At 33.8% G+C, this 26,056-nt stretch overlaps 2 protein-coding genes and 1 long non-coding RNA gene across 3 annotated transcripts; 1 reads left to right on the top strand and 2 right to left on the bottom strand.

The window, feature by feature from the left end:
* The first annotated feature begins 1,649 nt into the window (after positions 1 to 1,649).
* Positions 1,650 to 15,703, top strand: LOC127875027 (uncharacterized). Its single transcript, XM_052419788.1, has 5 exons — positions 1,650 to 2,102; positions 3,117 to 3,238; positions 3,818 to 3,986; positions 4,213 to 4,335; positions 15,514 to 15,703. The coding sequence occupies exons 1-4, from the start codon at positions 2,006 to 2,008 to the stop codon at positions 4,287 to 4,289; spliced, it is 465 nt and encodes a 154-aa protein (XP_052275748.1). The 5' UTR covers positions 1,650 to 2,005; the 3' UTR covers positions 4,290 to 4,335; positions 15,514 to 15,703.
* LOC127875026 (uncharacterized protein KIAA1958-like) lies at positions 5,993 to 7,636 on the bottom strand. Its single transcript, XM_052419772.1, has 2 exons — positions 7,253 to 7,636; positions 5,993 to 6,467 (listed from the first exon to the last, which is right to left on the bottom strand). The coding sequence occupies exons 1-2, from the start codon at positions 7,477 to 7,479 to the stop codon at positions 6,212 to 6,214; spliced, it is 483 nt and encodes a 160-aa protein (XP_052275732.1). The 5' UTR covers positions 7,480 to 7,636; the 3' UTR covers positions 5,993 to 6,211.
* A 7,629-nt stretch (positions 15,704 to 23,332) lies between the features above and the next one.
* On the bottom strand, positions 23,333 to 25,714 carry LOC127875028 (uncharacterized). The gene is made up of 4 exons (XR_008047224.1): positions 25,560 to 25,714; positions 24,951 to 25,064; positions 24,540 to 24,698; positions 23,333 to 24,390 (listed from the first exon to the last, which is right to left on the bottom strand). It is a non-coding gene; the product is annotated as an uncharacterized LOC127875028 (long non-coding RNA).
* Positions 25,715 to 26,056: the final 342 nt, after the last annotated feature.

Below are 26,056 nucleotides of genomic sequence, written 5' to 3'. Positions count from 1 at the left end.
GAGAGAGGTCCGTATTTACCGCTTAATGGTGCGATGAAAAATGAAATAATTCACAGTTTTCTACAGAAACGAAACCAAAATAAATTGGTTCTAAACTGTAAACAAACGTGAAACGCTAAACAAGATGGTCTCATATAGAGAGATTATTACGGCTTGACCTTCTTTAGTCTGCGGGTCGTTGAAGGAGATCAAAATCTGGAACATCAAGGTCGACCCCCACGGTTGCTACGCAATGTGACGGGTAAAGGTCAGTCTAGAAAGATCGCGTTTTGTCATGGTGATGAGTGGATCGCCATGAAATTTGGCAACGTAATAAAAGTAAAAGGTCTGCAAACAGGTGAGCATTACCAATAAAAAACTCTATATTGAAATATATATTTTTGATTGTGTATGTATGCATGTTAATTTGTATTTTGCTTGTCTTTGAAATATTAATATGTGTTCTTATCATAAACCAACAACATATTTTTACAAACAAACAGAACATCAACAAAATAATTAGGCCAAGCCGAAAATGACTTTCTCTATATACTAGGATAACACCTGTCACGAGTTTTTTTTTCAAACACCCTATTGTTATTCAACGGTTTTGGTGGTTACTGACGAATTTTCGTGACGAATAAATGATATGAAATAAAATAACAACGTATGTCGGATAATTTTATCAACAATCAGTTCTGATTCGCTGTAAATTCATAAACACAACGTCATTTAACCTCTCAAAGAAAATGCATACTTAAAATGTAAAATGCATATTTAAAATGTATCTTCCACATTTAAAAGTAGCAATTAAACTCCATAAAACTTAACAGGCATGAAATTATTATTATTTACTTTTTTTATAACAAAAACCCCAACTAAAACATACAAACATACCACGATTACCGGTCATTGCAAAGAATTGGTAGTTTGCACGCTGCAGTTGCACTCAACTCTTATACGGTTGCAATGATGCAGTCGATAGTTTGTTCGTTTGCGACCGGGCTATCACTTATTAAATCCCCACTCGAGGTACGCTCTTAGAATCATCTCAAAAGACATTAATACGTTGGTCTTGCTATGAAATCGATTCAACTGCCAAAAGTATCCGATGTTATATGGTTTTAATAAAAAAGATTATATAACCTTCATTATCGCATTCCTGTTTGCAGGTAAACAATGTATGGACATACCGCTACTCAACGGCGATTTTGGTAACAGCGTAAAGTGTGGTCCCAGATAAGCGTGCGCAGTCCGCACAGACTGTATATGAATACAAGTATTGACTTAGATATTGAATGTATTAGAGACTCGCTATTGGGAAACCGGGGCTTCTTGCTAGTACGTAAAGTGTGGTCCCAGATAAGCGTGTGCAGTCCGCACATACTATATATGTATACAAGTATTTACTAAGATAAAGAATGTATTAGAGACTCGCTATGGGTAAACCGGGGCTTCTTGCTAGTACGTAAAGTGTGGTCCCAGATAAGCCTGTGCAGTCTGAACAGACTAACTAGGGACGACACATTTCGCTTTATGGTATGTTTCGTTAAAAGAAAATCCAATTAAGGCGGAAGTGTCGTCCCTGATAAGCGTGTCCGGACTTCACAACCGAATAAGGACGATACTTAGCGCACAGTCATGAAGCCAGTTTTTCCAGAGCGAGGCTCAAATCTTTATCCATGTAAAATCTTTACATGCAGTAACGATTCAGAAGGCTTACCAAACACAAGTTACGTAATATATTTCAGTTCTTCGTTGAAAAATAAACAAATAACATTTATTAAATAGATAAATACAAAATAATACAAAAATACATACATACATAAATAAATATATGAATAAATAATAGGACTTTGGTTAAGAACAAAAATGTTATTTATTCAGCAATTCATGGTTCGGCCTGTATCATCGATTACGATTACAAGATGTGGCATATTTTCACGGCATCGTGCACCGCTCTTCGCGACAGGAGGAAGATCGTCTGGAACACACAAATGATCTGAAAGGCGCGCGCACCGTTGACATGGTAACGGTGGTAACGATTGCAAAAGACAACAACCTCAGGGTGTGGGATCGATCCCGGGACAAAAAGAGGACCACAGATCGGCAGGCCAAATCGAGTGACTAGCGATAATTTAAAAAAATATATAAAATATAAAAAAAATATTCTGGTAAAACGGGGATAAATGCATTTGCGTTACGTGTCAACCCAGATTAGGTCATGCAGTCCGCACAGCCGATGGTAAACGGGGATTAATTCATTTGCGTTACGTGTCAACCCAGATTAGGTAATGCAGTCAACACAGGCGATGGTAAAACGGGGATTAATTCATTTGCGTTACGTGTCAACCCAGATTAGGTCATGCAGTCAGCACAGGCGAACCAGGAACGACACTTGTCGCTTAGACTGGATTTTACTTTAGAAGAGACTTCCTTTAAACGAAAATTTCTATTAAAGCGACAAGTGTCGTCCGTAATTAGCCTGTGCAGATTCACAAGCTAATCTGGGACGACACTTTTCGCACATGCATTAAACTCTAATTTCGCAGAGTGCGGCTCATATATAATTATATTTTACTTATTTTTAGGGCTGTTTCGTTTCCGGTTTCGTTTCAATTGTAACGTCATTTATTACATTTTATTAAGTTCAAGTTGTTATTTTTAGCGCATGTTTTTAGTCCTCTTGATTCGCAACTTTAATAACATACAGCTTATTTATATTTAGTTTTGTTGTAAAGAAATATTTCAGAGAAACGTATTTGCTTATTATATAACTTAAAAATTATATTAGTTAAAGGTTACACATATTATTCAATAAAACAACAACGGGGACTGTGTGCGCAGAGAAAAAAACATTTCAATGGCCTCGCTATAAAGTAAAAATACACCGCAATAGCATTAAGAAAACTAACAATTATTCTTTAATTAGCCCCAATAAAGTCTGTCTACACAGAAAGTGTTTTCCGGCGGACCACCATAACAATTATATTAGTTAAATGTTTAATGTTACACATTATTGTTTTTAGAAAATATTAATGGTTTCGCTATCAAGTAAAAATACACCGCAATATCATTCGGAACACTAACAATTATTCTTTAATTACCGGTAGCCTCAATAAAGTCTGTCTCCACAGGACGTGTTTCACTGGACCACCAGGATGCGTTGTTCGTGACCGGCAGTGCGGGAGAGGACTCGCCGAACATAGTCGGCGTGTATGATGTCGGCAGACTGGAATACCGCGCCATCCGAGAACTTGTTAGACGGGTTTTATTTCGCTCTTTGCTAATTGTATGTGTATTGCTCCCATTTGCTTAAATGAATTTCGACAACATATAATGATGACGTCTATATGAGCCCCGTTCTGTGAAAAGTAGGGTTCATGCACGTGCGTAAATTGTCGTCCCAGATTAGCCTGTGCAGTCCCCACAAGCTAATCAGGAACGACACTTTCCACGTTTGTTGAATTTTTTCGTTAGAATAACGTCTCTTTTAAACGAAATTTCAGTGTGGGAACTGTCGTCACTGATTAGCCTCTGCGGACTGCACACTCTACGCAATGCGTTAAGCCCAGTCTTTCTCAGAACGCGGCTCATATAAATAATCCATTAATTACAGTTTTGTTTTCAAATATTTTTTATTGAGTTTCTTTTATGTAATTATACTTTCTACACTTAAAACGTCCATATTTTTGTAAAATGTTGCATTCCCCCTGAAAATTATTCGATACTTAAGATACGTTCATGATCAATTTGATTACAAAACAGTCCAATTAAGTAAACTTTTCAAAAATAACAAAATATCGTGCGTCATACTTGCAAACGTTATACTCAACAGAAGGCGGCCTGCAATGCAAACACGAGGTTTTACGAAGCAGACAACAGATCAGTGGTCATGGAAATTTACGATAAGTTTTACTTGTTTGACCTTGAAAAAATGGACGTCAGCATCGTGTTTCTGGGTCGAGTAGTCGATACACGAGTGTTTATCTTGACCAAACGGAAGCGTACGTACAATTCTTATTTACATTTTATAATTCATGTGTGGAGGTGGCAGTATTCACAACATAGTTATTAAATATGCCGGTCATGGTGTGTCATTACTATTCCGCGTCACTAAGAAATCAAATTCATGATTTAAAGATTTTGCTAACTGAACGATTTGGGTCAGAACGTGTTAGGAACCGATCCGCCCACTTTATCTCTGTCTATGACGTCATTCTTCCATTGTAGAACTCCTCGTGACGTCACGTTTTGTCACGTTTTGGCAAGAACGTGAAACTGTACAACATCACAAACGGCTGCATTGACGACATAATAAAAACTGGGCACAAGAAGGAGATCTACCAAGCTGTGGTCAGTTTTTATACCTTTCTCAACATTATGTCATTTGCCACCTGTACTGTACAAGTGTAGTAGCAAGCAGTGAACATCTCAAAACTGTATTGCAGTTTGTTTTTTAATGTTTTGACGAACATTTACATTCGCAAGTGATGTGTTCATATATATACGACCATTCTCCCCATACCTCTGATTCAAGTAGGCCAGTTAACAGATCTGATAAAAGCATGTGTACTAACTTTTGTACTAAGTGATTGGAATCGGTTCCCCAAACCGGAGTCGATTAATTGGAGGCCATAATCAGCGATTAATCAATTAATCAGCTTTTTTAACAAAAAAAATAAGTTTTTAATATTTAACCAACGTTTTTGTTGATATTAACATTATATTACTATATTTTATCAAAAAGAACTTTATCATGACTATTCCTTATGTGTTTTGTGATTTAATAATGAATACATAGAGGATATTTGTTGGATTGGGTGGAATATCGATTTTAATTCACGAGTGATCATAGAAAATTATATTTTCACGAGTGGCGTAGCCACGAGTGAAAATATATTTTTTCTATGATCACGAGTGAATTAAAATCGATATTCCACCCAATCCAACAAATTTTCTTTTTATTTTATGCTCACAAATTAATATTTTTATACATTTGCCAATCCGTTCAAACCAATTTCCCATTGGGCGCCCCAAAATATCATTACCGCTTTTACAATAAGCGTTGCAAATAGTTCACAAGAAAACAAACGTTAAACAATAACTTTTATGTATTTACAATGCAAAACATATCAAGTGAAAAGATAAAAAACACCGATAACATCATTTAAAAAATAAATAATCATATGATGACACAATTTGTTTGTTATGTCATGTTGGTGTATTAATATGCGTAGTCTATTTATAGCGTAAATAACGCTAACAATGTCTTCGCCATTTTTAACAAAATGCACACGTAAGGAGTGATAACAATTAAATGGAATTAACTGGAAAAAAAATCAACAGTAAGTGTTCGTGCCAATTTTATCACAAACTATTTAATCGCTATCACTGTCTGGAATCATACGGATACGCTTGTAGCGTGGTTGATCAGGAAAATCAGGCGAAACATCCGGCGTTGGTGTTGGAGATTTTACTTGTTGATTGAACACATTTTTCTGGGACAGACCCATTTCAGAGCTGTGAAAATTGAAAGTAACGTTGCCGTGGAAATTTGAGTTTACAAAGAATCCTCTTCCCATCGGTAAATCACTCATTGACGTGGTTGCAGTTGCAGATGGAGAAAGATTCTGCTTTGCTACAGCAGTTTGGTTTGAATGTGAGACTGAGAGGATCTGTGAAATCTGTTTTGATTGATCCTTGTTTATCCCACTATAGTTATTTAGACTATTGACATTTTTGTGGCCTGAAATTTGTACGATCTGGTGAGCCGGGATGTTCTCATCATTTAATGTCTGGATTAAGTGTTTTCTTGCACCGTAAAAGAAAGTAATTTTATTGATAGCATTGGCTATAAATTTGGAAAAAAATCAAAAGGAAACATTGCATATTACAATTTAAATTAAGCTTTTGTAATTGCTTTGTGTCCCTTTGAAAATCTTCATTAAAAAAAGAATACAGTGCATGGATCTGGAAAATCGGAGAAAGGCGTCGTGCTGAAATAAGAAATCTTGAACAAATGGTGATAATGCTAATTTAAAGGTAAGTGATCATTTTCTTTTTATTTGAGATATGTACAGTGGCACTAAGGTGACATCAGCGCTCCAAAAAAATTAAGTCGGGGAAACACAAAATAAGTCTGTTTTCACGAGTTAATTTTTTTTTAGCTTTGATGTCACCTGGCTTAGTGCCACCATACATATGCAAATGAGTTAAATGTTAATTAATTCTACCTGTATGGGGTGATTCTGGGCTCTGTTATCCCAGCGTCCGCCTTCATCTCTGCCATGATGCCGTACAGCTTGTTTATACCAATTGCTGACCTCCTGAACCAGCCAAGCTGTGTGCTGTTGCATGGTGTAAGGAAGAACGGACTGTCATCTCCTCTCATTTCCACCGGCCGTTTGTCTGCATACAGCTTATACAGATGAACTGGGTCTCTGTTGGGCTCTTCGGGGACTGCATAAGCCCTTGGTTTGACTGACCTTACAAAATTAAACTTTATTTGTGTATAAAATAGCAATACTGAATTCAAAAGTTTCCACGAAGTTGCTTTAAACCATATAAAAACATGATGTCAATGGCTTTTGTTTGGCAATTAATCATTAAGTTCATTTATTAATCATTAATTTATTGATCTTCTGTTACTAATGAGCCGGCCATAATTTTTTAAATACATAAAAAATTATTATATCATTGATAAGTTAACCATTTTGTTGATTAAAAATAATTTATAAATATAAGCATGTTACATTTACACTAATTTGGCCATGTAAATTTTATAAGCCACTTTTATTTTATGCTTTCCGGTGGTTTATAGAGAAATATCAGTGAATTAAAACTGATAATTTCACTGTTTCAAACAATGAAAATTATCAGTGAAAATTATCGATAATTTTCACTGTTTATGTTAAATGACGTCATTTTTTTGACGAAATGACGTCATGTTCCCAACGAAATTCTTTAGTTAAACTCTTTAACAATGTATATAAACTGTGAAATAAAGCATAAAATAAAAAGAAAATTTGTTGGATTCGATGGATTATCGATTTTAATTCACGAGTGATCATAGAAAATATATATTTTCACTCGTGGCTGCGCCACTCGTGAAAATATTATTTTCTATGATCACTCGTGAATTAAAATCGATAATCCACCGAATCCAACAAATATCCTCTATATAATTATGGCTATTAAATTAAATACTTGAATTAAAAGGCAATACATGATTTGATGAATTTAGTTCAATGTTTCAGACATAGAAATTTACCTGGTATTTCTTGGATTTTCCCCTGTTCTGGTCTTGGTCTGGCGCTCGGTATCGCGTGTGATGTATTCCTCGCCTGACTCAAAATCAACACCAAGTGTAACGTCCCCCCAGCAGAGTTTATGTATTTCATTTCCCGTCCTCATGCCGAAATGGGTTGTGCAGATCATCCACAACGAATGAATCAAGGCTCTGGGACTAGAATCTCCTAGTGTCTGGGCTGAATACATTGCCTCGATGTGCTCTTTTGTTAGTGCCACAGCCTCTCTGGGTTTATTCCCATAGCCTTGTTTTTTTTAATGCCTTTTGTTTGCTTTTCATCACTTCCCAGACTTTTGCAAATTCTTTGTCATTCATGAGTGATATGTTACTGTTATTGTGTTTTAAATAGCGGTCAATTGAGCCAATGATGCCTCGCAGTGTTGTGGGCTCGTACTCACTTCCATCTTTTTTGGTGACACCCAACAAGAATTCACAAATCAAATTGTTCAAATCATGCGCAGGAATATTTTCAACATTTCTTGAGTCTTGTTTGTGAAGAAGAAATTGGTTGAAGAGTTTCATGTCACTTACTGTTTTCTTTTTGGTGTTCATATTTTCATTTTCATTCAGGAAATTGTCAATATTGACTACTCGAAACTGCCGTTTCATTGTTGTTGCTGTGGCCGTTTTTACTGCAGTGGCTGTTGATGACTGTATCCCAGCAGAAATTGTTTCTGAAGCCCTTCCATAAGTTTGGTTTGTTTCTGTTATGGATAACAGTGTTGCTGGTACTTTTGTTGCTGCTACTACTGTTGCTGTTGATACTGTTGCTGTTGTTTCTTCTGCTAAACTTGATGTCTCATTAAGAATTTCTGTATTTTCATTAAAATAATCTTCAAAATCAAAAATATCCGAGAACATAAAATTAATTTCTTCGTTTTCCATTTCATTCATTGTTAAGTTTCAGAGTAAAGGCTTAAAAAGCAGACGACAGTGTGTACATGTATGTTCAAGGGAAGTTACTCCGTAAGTTGATATAAATATTCATTGAAGAGTTCTCTTTCTTGGTGGAAGACTGCGTGGGGGTCACAATGGGGTAAAAAAAATAGTTCCGGTAAAACAGTGAAAATTATCGATAATTTTCACTGATAATTTTCATTGTTTGAACCAGGGACCTATACAAACAAAGGGATGAGACACTCACTGAACCGAAGAACAAGCTATCGCGTTGTTACGCAAAAGGGAACGAGACTTGTGACCCAACGAGACTTCGCGCTTCGAGGCAAATTTTAACAGCCGCCATTTTGACAAAGCGAGACCGTGACAAAGCAATCGAGAAATAATAAGAGTACAAATTAACCAAGTGTTGCCAACACAGAAGTATTCATTGCAAAGGTTTGTTGAGTTTGATACATCTTATTGTTTCATTTGTTTTCGACTATGCTTTGTATTTACTTATAAAACAACGGTGGGTATTTTCACCAAATCATGCGTATCATTGTTTACACTTCCATAATCCGAGAAACGTGTGTCGTGGCTTTTTTCAAAAGGCTTGGTCAAATAAAGCTCTATACTATTGATTTTGGTATTCTTACAAACGTTACATTTCAACGCATTGTGTGATGCTAATTTTATTTGTATTGTTAGCAAATTCATGATTTTAAATGAGCACAAAGGCAATACAATTTAAGTCATTTTTTAAATTTTTACCACTATCAGTTTCATCAACATATGTCGTGGCTCTTTTTGAAAGGCTCAGTCAATACTAGCCCTATATTAATCTTATGGGTATCTTTACAAAAATTACATTTTAACGCATTGAGTGATGCTAATTTTATTTGTATTATTTGCTAATTCATGATTTTGAATGAGCACAAGGGCAATACAATTTTAGTCATTTTTTTTTATATTTTACCACTTTCAGTTTCATCAACATATGCCGTGGCTATTTTTGAAAGGCTCAGTCAATACTAGCCCTATATTAATCTTATGGGTATCTTTACAAACATTACATTTCAACGCATTGAGTGATGCTAATTTTATTTGTATTATTTGCAGAGGCATAATTTTGTATTAGCTCAAATATTATACAACTTTAGTCTTTTTTATTTTGTAATCACTATCAGTTTGATCAACATATGTCGTGGCTCTTTTCGAAAGGCTCAGTCAATACTAGCCCTATATTAATCTTATTGGTATCTTTACAAACATTACAATTCAACGCATTGAGTGATGCTAATTTTATTTGTATTATTTGCAAATTCATGATTTTGAATGAGCACAAAAGCAATACAATTTTAGTCATTTTTTTATTTTTTTACCACTATCAGTTTCATCAACATATGTCGTGGCTCTTTTTTGAAAGGCTCAGTCAATACTAGCCCTATATATATCATGTTGGTGTCTTTACAAACGTTGCATTTCAATGCATTGTGTGATGCTAATTTTATTTGTATTATTTGCAAAGGCATAATTTTGTATTAGCTCCAAGATGATACAATTTCAGTTATTTGTTAATTTTTTTAGTTAAACGTGTTATCAACATATGTTGAGGCTTTTTTCAATAGACTCCGTCAATAGTAGCACTATTTTGATCATGTTGGTATTTTTGCAAATGTTACACTTCAATAAATTGTGTGGTGCACATTTTATTTACATGAATTGCAAAGGCATAATTTTGTATTAGCTCAGAGATTATACAATTTTAGGCATTTTTTTTTTTAACCAGTCTCGGTTTTGAATGTGTATGTCAATGCTCTTTTCAAAAGGCTCGGTCAATAATTGACCTATGATAATCATGTTGGTATCTTTAGATATGTGACACTTCAATGCATTGTGTGTTTCACATTTAATTTGCATTATTTACTAACTCATAACTTTGTATAAGCTAAAGGACAATATAACTTTAGTCATTTTTTAATTGTTAGACCGCTTTCAGTTTTGTATACATATGTCATTGCTTTTTGCGTAAGGGCCAAGGCTCTGTAAATACTAGCCCTATATTATTCATGTTGGTATCGTAACCCTTTCAGCGCTGGAATCAAACTTTAAAGGCCTTTGCAAACAGTTTGGACCCAGATGAGACGCCACAGAACGTGGCGTCTCATCAGGATTCAAACTGTTTGCTATTCTGAAAGTATTCTGTGAAAAAAATCTAAGAAAATGCTAATTTTAGAAATTCAGCAGACAACACTTTAGCAGACGACAAATTTCCCAGCATGCTAAGGATTAGCAAATTGTACACTTCAGTGCATTGTGTGGTGTACATTTAATTTGCATTATTTGCAAAGTTCTTGATTTGTATAAGCTCAATGATGATACAATATTAGTCCTTAATCAATTATTAAAAAAAAACAATTGAGATTAACATTTGTCTCCGCTTTTTCTTAGGGATTGATCAATACAAGCTCTATTATTGTTTGTGTTTGTACCAATGTTACATTTCAATGAAATGTATGGTGCATATTTTAAATGCATTTTTTGAAAAAAAAAATTGATGTCTGCATAGGAAATCCTGAGGTGGAATTTTCAATGATATTTGCTAAGAAGAGATTTCATTTCAACAAAATATGTCATAAAAGTGGAAAGTGTCGTTCCTTATTAGCCTGTGCGGACTGCACAGGCTAATCTGGGACGACACTTTACGCACATGCATTATGCCAAGTTTTCTCAAAACACGAGACATATAATCGTTCTCATTCACAGAATGTTTGGCCAATTTTTTTTAAAATATAAATTTAATAACTATTATTCTAGAAAAAAAATTGAAAAATTTCAAAGGTCATATTTCTTTATCATTGGAGAAAACATTTATTCTGAGATATTTTCAAGAGTTTGTTTCCACATTGTTAATGCTTCTATTAAGAATTTCTGAAATGTGTAGATAATTGTTATTCAATTAATGCAAAAAATCGGAATTCTTACATAAATATTTCAATTAATTTTATTAATATGTTGATACAACTAAGTACATTTTTATGTCCATCTGTCTGGTCGTCTGAAATTCCGTCACACTTTGCGTTTAGGTTTTGCGTTAACGTTTCGAAAAATGTGGAAAAAGGTGGCATAGTCTATTAGTCTTCCTATGGTGGCAGGCCATGTTTTCAATAAATGATGGTGACTGTGTAAACATTTTATTAACTGATTTTTAGAATATGTTTTGTTTTATGCTTTTAGAATGCCTAGAAAACGCAAAAGAGGATCCCTTACGGTGAAACGCAAGTACCACTACATAACATCTGAACAGCCAAAGGAAGAAAACCATGTTGCCAGTGAACCCCTGGTGAACATTAAAGCTACAACATATTCTTCTACCCAGTCAGAAAGTGAAAATGTGCAGTTCACAAGTGATCATAGTTATGCTATTGATGAAGACTCCACATATGAGCTTGACTCCTTCCAGGAGACAAACAATGATAAGCCTGAAGCTGATGTGATGGAATGTAGTTCAGGGCTTCTAGAAATGGAGGTGGAGACGACAACCTTCTCAGACTTTGCTGTGGAACTTAAACTGCAAAATTTTTCATCTCAGTTCGTTGTAAAGGAATTAGAGCATTCAATTCAAATGTTACAGTTGTACGCAAATGACAGTCTGACAGCAATCAAGTTATCGGTTGAAATTAAGAGTGATTTTACGTGCTCTGTCTATGTGCATCGGAAATGCATTCCGAGATCTCACCAAATATGGACTGGACTGCCACAACATATCAATCGCGTTGCTTATGTTCTGGTGTTATAGGAAAGACTGTTAAAATTTGATGTCTGCATAGGAAATCCTGAGGTGGAATTTTCAATTATTTTTTTTTCGCATAGATAGTCGATGTAGGGATATAGATAAATGAAATTAACTAGTTTATATAGATGGAGTTATTAATTTTACTTATAGATTTCTCTCTAAATAAAATGATTGTACTTTATATACTCTAAGGAACCATATCGCTATACATAAACTATAGTTTTGCTTTAGTATAGGTTGTCAACACAGGGATTTTACTTATACTTAACTACAATTAAGTGAAGCATAGGTAGAGGTATATCATACAGCTTTTACATTGTCAGTATTACTCAATTCTATATTTCAAAAAAAAAAATTAAGAATGAAAAAACAATGCAAGTATATACTTTATGCAGTTATATGTGTCCTAATTTTATATTAATGTATGTAATTCTTGTTTAAAAAAAGTCATTTAATAATTATATTTTTCACTTATGAACTTTGGTACAGACAGGTCACTATGTATTAACAATATTAACATTCTCACGAAAACATGTTTATTCCTTATATTGTAAAAGGAACTTTTTTCGAAGTGATGCATGATTTGTATTTACTTCAAAAGCATGCTGTTATTGTAAATGTAATGTAAATGACGATTAGCTTAACATGCTTAAGTCAGAATAAACTTTTATGTTCTATTAACTGCATTTAAATCTTTGTCCATAATTTTGTTAAAACCATTCTACAACACGTTTTATATTCATTTCTTTGAAAATAATTAAAGGAATAAAACACTAAACTCCTTTGTACACACTATTTAGTAATAACTGTAAATGCCTGATTCAATTGTCTCATCATTATTACACCGTATCATGTGTCCACTGTTTTGGATATCTTACTTGCATGTGCGAAGATTTGATTTATTAATGTTGTTTTATATATTGATTGTTCGAGATATATATGATAATAAAACGAATAAAACATGAGTATATATATATATATTTATATATATATATATATATATATATATATATATATATATATATATAGAACTACTAAAACACGAAAACCTTTCTTGTTTTTTGTTTGGTTTGTACGCAAAATGCAGAACTAAAAAAATGCATCCAATATTTATTACCTCGTAAATTCTGTTGATGTTTTTTTATGACATGACCTCGAAATCCTGATACACTTTTATACTCCGCACCACAAACAGGACAAATATAGCACAGCTCTTTCGTGCTTGCTTGCGATTTATTGTTTGCCTCATCATCAGTATAATCACCTTATACCAAATCTAAATCTATGTCGTCATCCCATGAAAGGAAATCTTTATGTTTAGAAAACATTTTCAGTAAATTCCATGAATTCCGACGTTCACTATGACTTAAGGGAGTCCAAATGAATATTAAAATGACATTCGAAAATTTGCTGCGTCGGAGGTTAAAAGAACAATTATACATTTTGAGTGATTTGCACTTAACATGTCTTGATAATGTTGCTATTTTAAACAAGACATGGTAACATTTTAATTCTATTTAAAGACCGGTCTTTTGTACATGCACATACGTGCGATAAACAACGGCAATTTAACCCTGGCGAAACAACCGGCAATTAATATTCATCAAAGAGTCCGATAATTGGGTGCCCGTTTGACATACTGCGTAATAATAAGACTAATTAATGATTGATTTTGAGATCAACAACGCAACAATTAAACGAATAGGTACTTGTTTATTTAACATAATATAATTTGAATCCGAAAAAACGTAACGCGTTAAATAAGCGAAATCCCTCGCAATCGATATCGTGTAGCCGCATTATCGCTACACAGGGACCAATCGATCGAGATTATCAAATCTCGCGCACCGGTTTATTATCGCTACACCGGGACCAATCGATCGAGATTAAAGTATAGGTCCCTGATCTCGCGCACCGGTTTATTTTGCGTGCTGTAACGGGATATCGCGAGGTTGCTAATCCCTTTGTTTGTATAGGTCCCTGTTTGAACAGTGAAATTATCAGTTTTAATTCACTGATATTTCTCTAGAAACCACCGCAAAGCATAAAATAAATGCTTAAAAATCTTGCTTTGTGTTTGAAATATTGGCTGCAATGTTACGTACTGAGTGAAAAAGGCGTTAAACCCCAATAACTACAACAAATCTTGTACAGAGTGAAGAGTAATACAGATTATTAAATATAAACAGACCTTTAAAAAGTAATTTTATTTCAAAAGAAAAACTTGTATGATCATTTTCAGAAGAATATGAAAATATCTACTTAAATATGGACCTTATGATAATAGTTTCTTGACATGGAAAGGGAACAAATTCTTCTCTGACCGACATCTTGAATGAATTGGCTATAGCCGCTATACACATCGGTATTACGATCGCTGATAGGTTTAAAGGGGTTGTTTTATAATGTTATTGATTAGTTGAATTCATATTGGCTTTGTTATTGAGCTGAAGACAGCCGTATTGGCCTGAGGCCGCAGGCTCAATAACAAAGCCAATATGAATTCAACTAATATATGACAATTTTATTAATTAACTTTATATTGTTCAGCAAGAAAAGCTTGAATTTCACTTTCGAATTACAAATTTACAGTTTTTTGCTATTTAATTAAGAATTAAGTTTTGAATAATAGGAAAATTTCTGTTCTATACAACTTATTGGTGAACAGAAACAATAGCATTTAAACTAAGTATATGACGAAAGATGATTCCTAGACATAACATGATGCAGGAACACAATTTGACAGGTCGCGAAATGATGTAAAATTTACCTGAATAACCATGATAACATTTCAGCCCCACTGGATCCACCACCGTTGTTTTTGATACAACTCAGAAAGACAATAAGGATTGAAAACTTACTTATTGCCATTAGGAATTGCATTTGCAATGTGTAAATCCTCCATGATTTCGAATTTATTTTGCTGTCTGCGTTCGTTGTACTTGTACTTGTATCTCATTGAAAACATTGAAAGTTGTTATTTATGTACGCTGAAATATTGAACCTTACTGCACTATTGTTATTGTAAAAAAAATGGAGCTGAATATGCTAGGGGCTGAGTGCTTAAAGTATATTTTTAAAGATTTAAACTTTTGCACACAAAAACATATACATTATATCGAATGATCCGTGCGGTAAAAAAATCGTCAACTTTTCGTCGACTCTAAATTTTCATGGTCATCGTCACGTCAGCAGCAATTCGTCGATGACGCGTCGACGATCTGATTAATCAACTCACCACTAGTACTAAGTAATTGGAAATCAGCTAGCCAATTAAAAGTGTATGTTAACTGGCCGCCACGATATGACTTGTATACTGTTGAAAACGGTGATCAAACCCCGTTCTGCGAAAAATGGGCTTAATGCATGTGCGGAAAGAGTTATTTCAGATTAGCCTGTGCAGTCCGCACAGACTTATCAGGGATGACACTTTTCGCTTTTACGGATTTTTTTCGCTAAAAAAGGTCTATTCTTAGCGTAAATCAAGTCAAGGCGGAACGTGACGTCTCTGCTTTCCCAGAGCAAGGCTCATATCGTTATTTTACAGGTGAACGATCCGGGAAGGCTTGCTGCAGTGACGGTAGTTTTTGGACCTGTAGTGTTGATGGATCTTGTCACTCACTCTCGCATGTATGAGATCTCAAACAGTACGTTCAGGAGATGCGAAAGTATCTTTACCTCTCAGAATTAAACATACGTTGGAATTTCGCGGCATATATCGTACAATATATTTTAATGTTAATGGCGTTTCTTTTTCTGTGTACGCATTGCATATAGCATAACATATACTATCAATAAAGCGCACTTTGCGAATGTTGTTTTCAAGATCAGTTTATGGTGTTCGCTCCATATGTTATAAGACTACGAAAGTGTTATCGACCAATCGACTTTTAAGTTTGAACGGATGTTGTATACCAATGAGTCTCTTTCGTCATGTTAATCTGTTGAAGAAATTCAGTTCTATTCAAACAAATATTTATTTTATGTGAACACATGTAAGCACCGTTGTCGCTTAGTTGATTGCCTTTATAACTTAATATATATGCCACGTTTTGTGAATACGGGGCATAATGCATGTGCTTAAAATGTCGTCCCGTATTAGCCTGTGCAGCCCACACAGATTTATCAGGGACGACACTTTCCTCATAGAATAGATTTTCGTTTATAGGAGAATTCCTTTAAACGAAACATTCCATAAAAGCGGTAACTGCACATGGTTATTTGGGAGTATACTTTAAAAGCATGTATTAAGGATTGTTTTCCCCTTGTTAGCTTTGTTAGTTTCCCGATTGAAAGAACTTAAATTACCGGTCGATGTTTTTAATTTCGATTTCTTTGGTATTGGCAGATCAATGTTTTACAAGGTCTTATTAACACAAATGTGAGTACATGTATAAATATATGGTATAAATCTATGTATATATTGTTTATACCCATATCCTTTTCTAACTCCCGATGCACATGGTTAAATGTCGTTCAGAATATTGCATCATGAACATGTCATTTAAATTCATAACTGGTTATTTAAATTTATATTAATTTCATAAAAAGATGTTCTCGACATGTCTGTATTTCAAACGGTATAAATGTAAATATTTCAAAGCGGTTGTCAGCAACATTCACTGTTTGAGCACAAATACGAATTGCATATAGATCAAAAAGCGAATGTCAAGAAGTAATCAAGCAATCGCTACTCTCAAGATTGATATCTGCAACAACGAAATTGGCACGCATTTTTTTCAAATGTTTATTGAGCAAAAGCAATTAACAAGAAGCAGTTAAGCATTCTTTTTTCACCTTGAGATGGTCTCATTTGAATAAATACTAAATACAGGTGTAAAACAGTTACGATTAAATGTAACATAAAGGTTTGAAAACAACAACAACAACATGGCTTTCATTCAACGTTGAATCCGAAATAGGAATCGTTTGAAATCAAAGCTAAATCTGAACCATATGACTTAACTAGGTCTGAAAGCGGATAGTGTCGCCCCTGATTAGTCGGTGTGGTCTGCACAGGCTAATCTGAGGCGACACTTAACGCATATGCATTAAGCCCGATTTTTCCAGAGCGAGGCTAAAATGATTTTACAGATTTAGGATACCAAAGAATTGTGAATGGAACATCACGAAATATACCGGTAAGCAACAAAAAAATCTTGATGAAAATCACATGTACATCCAGGCTCCTTCGAGTAGCGCTATAGGTTTGAATGATGCAATATTGTCATAATAGCGACGGTCTATGAGCCGCGTCATGCGACAATGGGTCGTATGTCATAACCACTCACCTAATTCAACCACGTGACAAGAGTTAGTTCGGACCATTTAAAACTAGTAGATTATTGAAACAGATACGTTCATAAAAGTTTCGTTTATCTCGTAGAAGAATACATGCTGAGTCCGGTGTATCTGAAAAACACATGATAAGACCAAAAGTAAGGACATGATATTCCGCATCGGTCTTCATTTGGGTTTTAACAGACTGATTTGGGTTTATTAAACCAACTTCTAAAACCATACATGACCTATAAAGTTAGATAAGTCCTATTCACATTACATTGAATGTCCTTACCAACTTTATCATTTCAATGTCTTTAAAAGTTCGAAATTAAGAAACATGCTATACCGGTAGTAGAAGCAAAGCAGATATATAACATCAAACGATATTTGGCAGAAACGACTGCAAAAGTCAATGTCTTTTTGTGTTTCGACACGATCATCATTAGTTTACGAGGAAATACTTAATCATAAGTTTAACAACAATCAAAGTACAAGGCATCCCTAAGCTGTCGCATGACTTTAACCCATTTATGCCTCACGTCTAGAAAAAGGCCTTTGCAAACAGCGTAGAACCATATGAGACGCCGCATCATGCGGCGTCTCATCTGGGTCTGCGCTGTTTGCTTAATGGAATTTCCGTAAGAAGTATTCTAAATATAGAAATAAATATACTAGACATGCCTAATTTTGGAAATAAATTGATTCAATTTAGATGGATGCGAGAGTCCACTAGGCATAAATGGGTTATGATACATGTATATTGTTTCTCAAAAGCGATACGTCCGTATGTTGTTTTGATTTGAAAAACAATGTCCAGTAGGAGCGATTTCTACAATATTTTATTTAATACTAACGTAATTAAGAAATGCATTTTAAAGGGACTTTTTCACGTTTTAGTTAATTGACAAAATTAAAAAGAAATGTTTCAGATTCGTAATTGTTCGTTTAAGTTATGATTTTTGTGAGGAAACAGTAATACTGAGCATTTACCATGCTCTGAAATATACATTTTATGCATCTTTTGACGATTTAAAAACCTGAAAATTTTAAATTGTTGCAACGCGAAACGACTGAATAATCTGGGGAGTTCTGTTGTTGTCGTTATATTTATTTTGTGACACTACGAGGATTGCTTATATAAAGTATAAAATACATTATTCATTGTATGAGAAAGAATGGCCGAGTGGTCTAAGCATTAGACTTTAACGTCAGGGGTCAGTGATTTGAGCCCAGTTGAGGGTTACTTTTTTGTTTCTTTCTTGATTTTAAACTGAAGCTTTTTAGATCAAATGTTTACATTTATTTATATAAAGCATTTAATGATACACTACGATACATGCCAAAATCTGTAAAAAACGGCCCTTTAGAGTCCACACACAAGTCATTTAACTTTAGGCTTGCTATGCTGTTTAAGCATGTACTTAGACAAGACTTCAATATGGTGTCACATACAAGTCAAGTCAAGTCAAGTCAACATTTTATTAAAGAAACAGAGGCCTCCGGCCCAAAATACATATCATGCAATGTACAGTTAGTTGTGTGTTAGTGGTATTATTCAGATGTAAATGTTAGCACATGTATCTAGTCCCTTTTCCAGAATTCAGAGGAACGAAAACATACACTGCAGATTTTCTACATACATATCATGTAATATATAGAAATTACAAAGTTACGTCATAGTGATAGTATACAGACACTAAGTCTCTAATCTTTTACAGAACTCGTAAGACAGAAAAAATACACCACAGATTTTCTACATACACACCATGTAACATAAAGAAATTGCAAAGCTATGCCACAGCAATATTGTTCAGATGCAAAAGTTAATACATGTATGTATATCTAGTATTTTCTAGAAATTACAAGATAGAGAACATACATTGCAAATTTTCCACAAACATACCATGTAATATACAGAAATTATCACGTTGTGTCATTGCAATATTGTACAGATGTACATGTTAATACATGTATCTAGTCTTTTCTAGAATTTACAAGATAGAGAATATACATTGCAAATTTTCCACAAACATACCATGTAATATACAGAAATTATCACGTTGTGTCATTGCAATATTGTACAGATGTACATGTTAATACATGTATCTAGTCTTTTCTAGAATTCATAAGATAGAAAGCATACACTGCGTATTTTTTACATACATATCATGTAATATACAGAGACTGCAGAATTGTGTCACACTATTATTGTATTGAAGTAAAAGTTGATACATGTATCTAGTCTTTTATAGAATTCATAAGATAGAAAATATACACTGCTAATTTTCTAATAGTTTCAAAATCATTCGTTGACAATAAGTCATAGAAGTTATTCAGGTCAGTACCAGAGTTATACCAGTTGAACAGAAACTGATTTCTAATACTTGTATATTTAGTACAATGGAAAAATGCATGATATTCACAATCCACAAATGTCATATTAATATTAATTTGTGAACAAACATTACACACGCGATTCTGGAAAGTAATATTCAGATGTCTGCCAGTTTCAACTTGTAGTTTATGGTTTGAACATCTAAATTTAGCATAGGCTATTTTGTGTTTGGTTGGCATTTCTATTATCAAATATCGCTCAATATTAAGTAGGGTTTTAAAATGACTATAATGGTGACAACGACTTGAGTTACTCACGGTGTCATGCCAGTTTTGAGTAAAACAGTCAATCAATCTATTTCTAAAAACATTGATAAACATATCACAATCACCAATTTCTTGTGATATCCACACATATCCAAAACCGTATGTGAAAAGTATAGATTTTACTTTGGTCGCCCAACAAATTCTTCCAGCATCATCTATTGATTTAAGCATAATATAACATTGCCTAGGGTATCTATCAGATGTCATAGTCAATAGTTTACACCAGTACCTGATACAATTGGTAAAATAAGTAATACATAATGGGAGTCTTCCACATTCCCCCAAAACCATGCAAGTATTGGTAGTTTTACGAACATGTAATAATTTTTTACAAAACATATTATGGACAAATTCAATAGCTGGGCTGTACTCGTTACCCCATATCTGGGAACCATAACATAATATTGGCTTTACCATAGTGTCAAATATTTTAAATAAATCCTTTGCAGGAAAAAATCCAAATGGTTTCTGATAATTTCGTATAGACCCTTTCAGTTATTCGCTTTTACTAGTGTTAGAGTTGTGTCCCTTAGCCGGATGTGACGTCAACGGGGGATAGAAATTCGCCAGAGAAAATAAAATTTTACTGTGTCGCTGAAGAAATCAACGTCTTTAGCACAATATATGCGTAAGTTGCACACATGTTTTATTTTTATTATTTTATTGACGCATATTAAAGCTATCGCTTGTTGTATATTTACTTTTAAGTACGATGAAGTGAGAAAAAATGCATTAAACATTCCGTTTTGTCAAGACACATTTCATGTTCATATACCATTACACCTGGATTGGAACCTAAAAGTAAATATTGTATAAAAATGCCAAATTTTGAACGCAAAGCGTATTACGAGTTATTTTCAGGAAGTTTATATTTGTAATCATGATTTTATCATAGGAATTATATGATTTCGGGGCTTTTTTTATTCTTAAATAGAACTAGAAAGTAGAAGAATGTGAATGAAAACCAATCAGGAGAACGGGTCATTTAACTTTCATGTTTTTTACACCAAAATCTCTATATTTATAAACTTTCAAAACCGAAACTATCCTTTGTTTCTTTGAGTGTTTGACTGAAGTGTTGAAATAATATAAAAATCAGCTGCAAAAAAAGCATTATATGTGGGTTTTTTTCAGGAATCATCCCAAATGCTATGTTCAGAAACAGTGAAGTACCATGGCTGAACCAGATCCTGTAACAGAAAAGAAAGTACAACAGTACACGACTGTGATTGTCATAAGGTTTGTTTTTTTGTTTAAAATGTGAATTCACTATAATAAATACTCCTAAGTTTATTATTAATATAATTATGCAAATACATACACATTGGTGGCATGAATATATCCGGACATAGTCATGTACCATAAATACACTCTAATAAATATTGACTCGGTACAGAGACCCAACATGAAAGCATACAAGTTCAGCTGTCAGGTTTTAAGCATTATTGCCACTTTAAAAAAAAACATGTAACTTACACTACATTCAGTATCGATCATATTTATTTCAAACCATTTTCTAAAAAAATAATATGATGAATTTTGTATGTTGTATAAGTAACATGATTTTTTTCTAAAGAAGCAATAATGCTTAAAACCTGCCTTTTTATTTTTTGTAGCTGTATGCCAAGGATGTCCCTGGCGCTGTTTTACCGCAACTTCAACCAGAAAGATGCAAAGTTACAGAGTTGCGAATATGGTTGAAATGCCGGGGACAAGCTGTGAAATCGAATGAGACAAAAGCCGAACTTTGCTTGAGGTACTTATTTTATATCGCCTTTTCAGGCCTTTTCCTGGTGTATCTATGGGTCAGTTAAACGGACCCATTCCCTAACCTAAATTGTAATTTGAAAAAAATAATTCCCAATAAAAAAAGAAAGAAGAGGTTATGATTATTTTAACTCAATTATATGTAAATGACATCTAACAAAGTACATTACCATGAATAATATGATTTTTCATCAAATTTGAATGATTGTGAAGGGTTATTTTATATTAGTTTTTCCCAAATCAGTTGATTTTTGGCACGAAAAATTCACAATCCTGCAATTGCTTTTTTCCCAAAATGGCCAGGAAAAAGCCTGCTTTTTATATTAAAAACGCACATTCATGTTGTGAATTTTTTTCTATGTTTCTGTCAACCAGTCTGTTAAAAATAAGTTTTATCTGTTTAGTCAGCCTGACTCGACCACACAGCATATAGTACTTTACAATGTATATAACATGCATAGTGGCACACAGCTTTCTGCTTCAATTAAAATCCCTGACATAATAAGTTACATTACTCTCTTAAGTCTGCATTAGAAATTGGTTGCCACTAGTTAAATTGTCTTTATACATTTTTTGGTCACAAAGAAGGTAGGGGTGGCGTTTATTAGGTGGAAAACAAGTATCTGAAACAGACTCTGGAGTAGTGCTTTTTTTGTAACACCTTAAATCTTAATGTTCTGTTACAAAGTTTAAATCTTTACTTTTATATATTTTCCAGGGTAAAGAAATTCAGTGACAACCAGGATAACATCCTAATTGTGGATCCTTATCCAGACCAGCCATTTGCAGCTAAGCAGAAGTCGTCCTGTATGAACTGTCAAGGACAATCAACAGTGTCAACAGCGGAAGAACATCTTAATTTGGAAGAATGCACATGGACCCAAAGCACCAGACCGATCTTCAAAGACTTTTCGTACATGAACATTCTGGAATGGACCAAAAGTTCTGGTAAAGGTTCAAAACTGGGTGTTGAAAAGCCTATTCAACGAGGCTATGTGTTTTTTCATGACGGTTATGTATTCGACACATGGACATCTGAACGTAACAGTTCAACAATTGTTAGATGCAAGTGTTTCCGCTCCATGAAAAACCGGTAATCAGAAATAAAGAGTATTGAAATAATCTAAATTATATTTGAAAGTATTCAATTTTGTGTTATTTTAGTGTCAGTATTTGTGAGATTCACCTCAAATCACATTTATTCATTCAATATAATCATAGGATCTCAGCTCATTTTGGTGCAATACCTGTATCTGAATGTTTGTAATTTTCAGATTGTGTTTCCTTAAATTAGTTTATGATTTCTAGCTTTCACATGTTGTCTTTCATCATTAATCTTACAATTAATGATACTTCATACTGTTTTGTGATGAACTATGCTACTCAAATGTGCTTATCTTGCATTATTTCTGTTGTAATAAAGCTTATATCATTGATTACAAAGTGTTTTTACTCAAAGGATTACGCAAATCTGTAGCAGAGTCTTAGTGAAATAGTTGCTATGGTGTCTGCTAAGCAATCTGGAGCAACCAGTTTCGATCCCCATTGAGAATCAGTAATGGTTCTTCCCAGGAAACGAACTTAAGTACTGATTTGTCTCAATATGCATTGGACTTTCTTAGTTTTACCTAATATTTCCAAAAAAAACACTAAAATTTCTATTAACAAAATTATTTATTCAGTAGTCATACAATCAAAACAAATTAACAAACATGATTAAAAAGATGTATATACAATTTTTATGTAAAGGCCACACACCTTATTTGGCATAGTAAATTTAAGTATGAGTGACATATTTTATCTATGCCAATTAGAATATATCTGGTGGTTACAAGGTAGAAATCCATCTTTTTTGCACTTTACAACTTAAAAATAATCGCGTTTGTCGAAATGGATGTGTACGTCTGGAAATCCTACTTTCGGTTTTAAAAGCAGTACTGTTTGAAAAAAAAAATAACTTGCTATTAAACTAGGCTATAGATTTAATTTTATTATGCCAACTAGAATATATCTGGTGGTAACAAGGTAGAAAGCCATCTTTTTTTGCGCTTTAAAAAGTTAAAAATAATCGTGTTTAATATAGAAATCCTTCTTTCAGTTTTAAAAGCAGTTATTCCTGTTTGAAAAATAATAAATTACTTGCTAACTAGACTATAGATTTAATGAAAATTTTGCACACTTTCAAATTGCATCTATATGAACATGTACTTTATTTCAAGGTGTGTAGCTTTAAGTACTCTTTAAGCATTAATCTGTAACTAAATCAATGCTTATATCAAGATAATTATCAAAAACTTTATACAAAGCCAAAAAATGTACAAATATTACATGAACAGCCAATGGTTTTTCATTAGCCTACATGTAGTATGATGTAAACGAACAACAAATGTTCATATAAATGGTATGTATGTTAAACACCAGGACATGGTATAATTGGGTCTTGGAAAAGAGTGAGCAATGAGCAAACTGTCCAAATTTGATTAATTATCCCAAACAGAGAAACCAGAATGACCTGATCAAATATGTGAAAACTTTTAATCTTGTTAATTGCACGTTCCACTTGAATTCGCTTCAACAGATGCGGTTTGTCCTTCCAGCAGTCGAATAGTGTAGGGATGGCTCCTGGTTTTAGATACCTCCGCTTAGCAAATCCAGATTCATCAAGACAGTCACGTTCAAAATGGAGAAAACAGACAACCGTATTGTGACTTATCTGAAAGAAAAAAAAGAAATAAATATGTGTGCTTTTTTTGAATCACATCAACACTATTTTTCTGACATGAAAATGTATAGTACTTTACATGTTTTATTTTTCTTTATACAAAATCATTTAAAGTTTTACTGAAACCACTAACAACTGACCTTAAAATGTCTGTCTTCATCTCTTCGTATTTTATTCAACCAAACAGCTTGAACTGGATCATCTTCAGCTGGAAATGCATGATAGCTGGGCTTTCCATGGCCTTCTAACAATCCTTAGCCAGTGGTGTGACATTTGGGCACACAGCAGATCCTGTTAGACTGAAATTTTATGAAGATCAACTAATAATATTAAAAAAAATCAAGTGAATAACAACTTTACCAATTATTTTGGATCATTAAAATCAGTATAACAAAGTCCACAAACGTGGTTCACAAATAATAAGATGTGTTTTTATCCTATTGGTTAAGAATTTCATTTTATTTGTATTGATATTAATTATTATATGTCTATAAATGTTTTATTCCCAAATGTTATTTAAACAAATCAATTGACTAAACAATTTAATTTACCTTCAACTTCTTCTCGAGTGATACAGTAATGTCTTGAATCTGTTTTCCATCCGGTTTTGAGTCGAATACTGGTGTTGCTGTGTAAAACTGGACAGCATAGTCGTGGTCATTAATCTGTTGAACAAAATTCTGTTTCATAACATTCATGATAACTAATTCATTGTACTTTACACATTAATACACATTAGGCCGGGTATAGCTTAGTACAAGCTCTTATCAAACAAATAGCTTTTTAACAAACCATATGTTGCATTGGATGCCGTTGGCTTTCAATTTAAAAAAATGGTCAATTGGTACAAAAGCACGGTATGACTAAGACCAGTACGAGCGTCCTTTAGTTGCTTCAAAATATAAATGCCAACGAGTGTTCATACTTTGACGAATACGAAATGTCCTTAGATAAAACAAGTCAATATTTCCACCTATTTAATCTATATCAACATTTCTGAACAGGATTTTTTTCAATAAAAAATCCTTCGTTTGAACGTTTCGTCCTCGCGAAAACATATAACAGACAAAAACAATACCGCTGCTTTATCAGCATTATAAACCGAATATCAAAATTGCATAAGAAAATAAAAAATTATTAATAATAAGGTCAGTACAAACCTTTTCGTTCATATTTTAAGTCCATTTACACCGTTGAAAACACACATTGTCAAACAGACATCTCTTTGTTTGCTTACAGTCGATAATCGGGTATCCCCGGATGACGTCATTCAGGGGAGGTAATTATAATCAGTTAATAACTGAAAGGGTGTATAGCAAATATTGCCTTTTGCGCTTGGGAAGCTAGTTTATCATGGGCTGAGCTCCAGCTTAACTTTGGAGTCAACAATAACCCCATGTACTTGTATACAGGAGTAACGTTAAGTTGTTGTCCGCGGAAGAACCAAGATTCATATCTCCGGAGGGGACCACCATTGCGAAATACAGTAATTTCGGTCTTATCCAGATTAATTTCCATACCAGTATCAGTACAAAACTGATCAACAATGTTAATTTGTTGTTGTAACTTAATGGCGGTCTCGGCACAGTTGGCGACATCGTCTGCAAACATTAGACATAAAATATCTGGGATATCATTAGTTATGAAAATACCAGTT

The sequence above is a fragment of the Dreissena polymorpha genome, chromosome 1 (genome assembly GCF_020536995.1).
Source record: "Dreissena polymorpha isolate Duluth1 chromosome 1, UMN_Dpol_1.0, whole genome shotgun sequence".
Classification (NCBI taxonomy): Eukaryota; Metazoa; Mollusca; class Bivalvia; order Myida; family Dreissenidae; genus Dreissena; species Dreissena polymorpha.
The sequence above is the reverse complement of the archived record's forward strand: the minus strand, read 5'-3'. Positions and strand labels throughout refer to the sequence as shown.

Excerpts from the sequence above, each read along its gene's own strand:
- LOC127875027 (XM_052419788.1), top strand. The coding sequence starts at position 2,006 with ATGGTAACGGTGGTAACGATTGCAAAAGACAACAACCTCAGGGTGTGG. Across the intron at positions 2,103-3,116 it reads AGATCGGCAGGCCAAATCGA|GACGTGTTTCACTGGACCAC; the intron begins GTGACTAGCGAT and ends CTGTCTCCACAG. Across the intron at positions 3,987-4,212 it reads TATCTTGACCAAACGGAAGC|AACTCCTCGTGACGTCACGT; the intron begins GTACGTACAATT and ends CTTCCATTGTAG.
- LOC127875026 (XM_052419772.1), bottom strand. The coding sequence starts at position 7,479 with ATGTATTCAGCCCAGACACTAGGAGATTCTAGTCCCAGAGCCTTGATT. Across the intron at positions 6,468-7,252 it reads GAAAATCCAAGAAATACCAG|GTCAGTCAAACCAAGGGCTT; the intron begins GTAAATTTCTAT and ends TAATTTTGTAAG.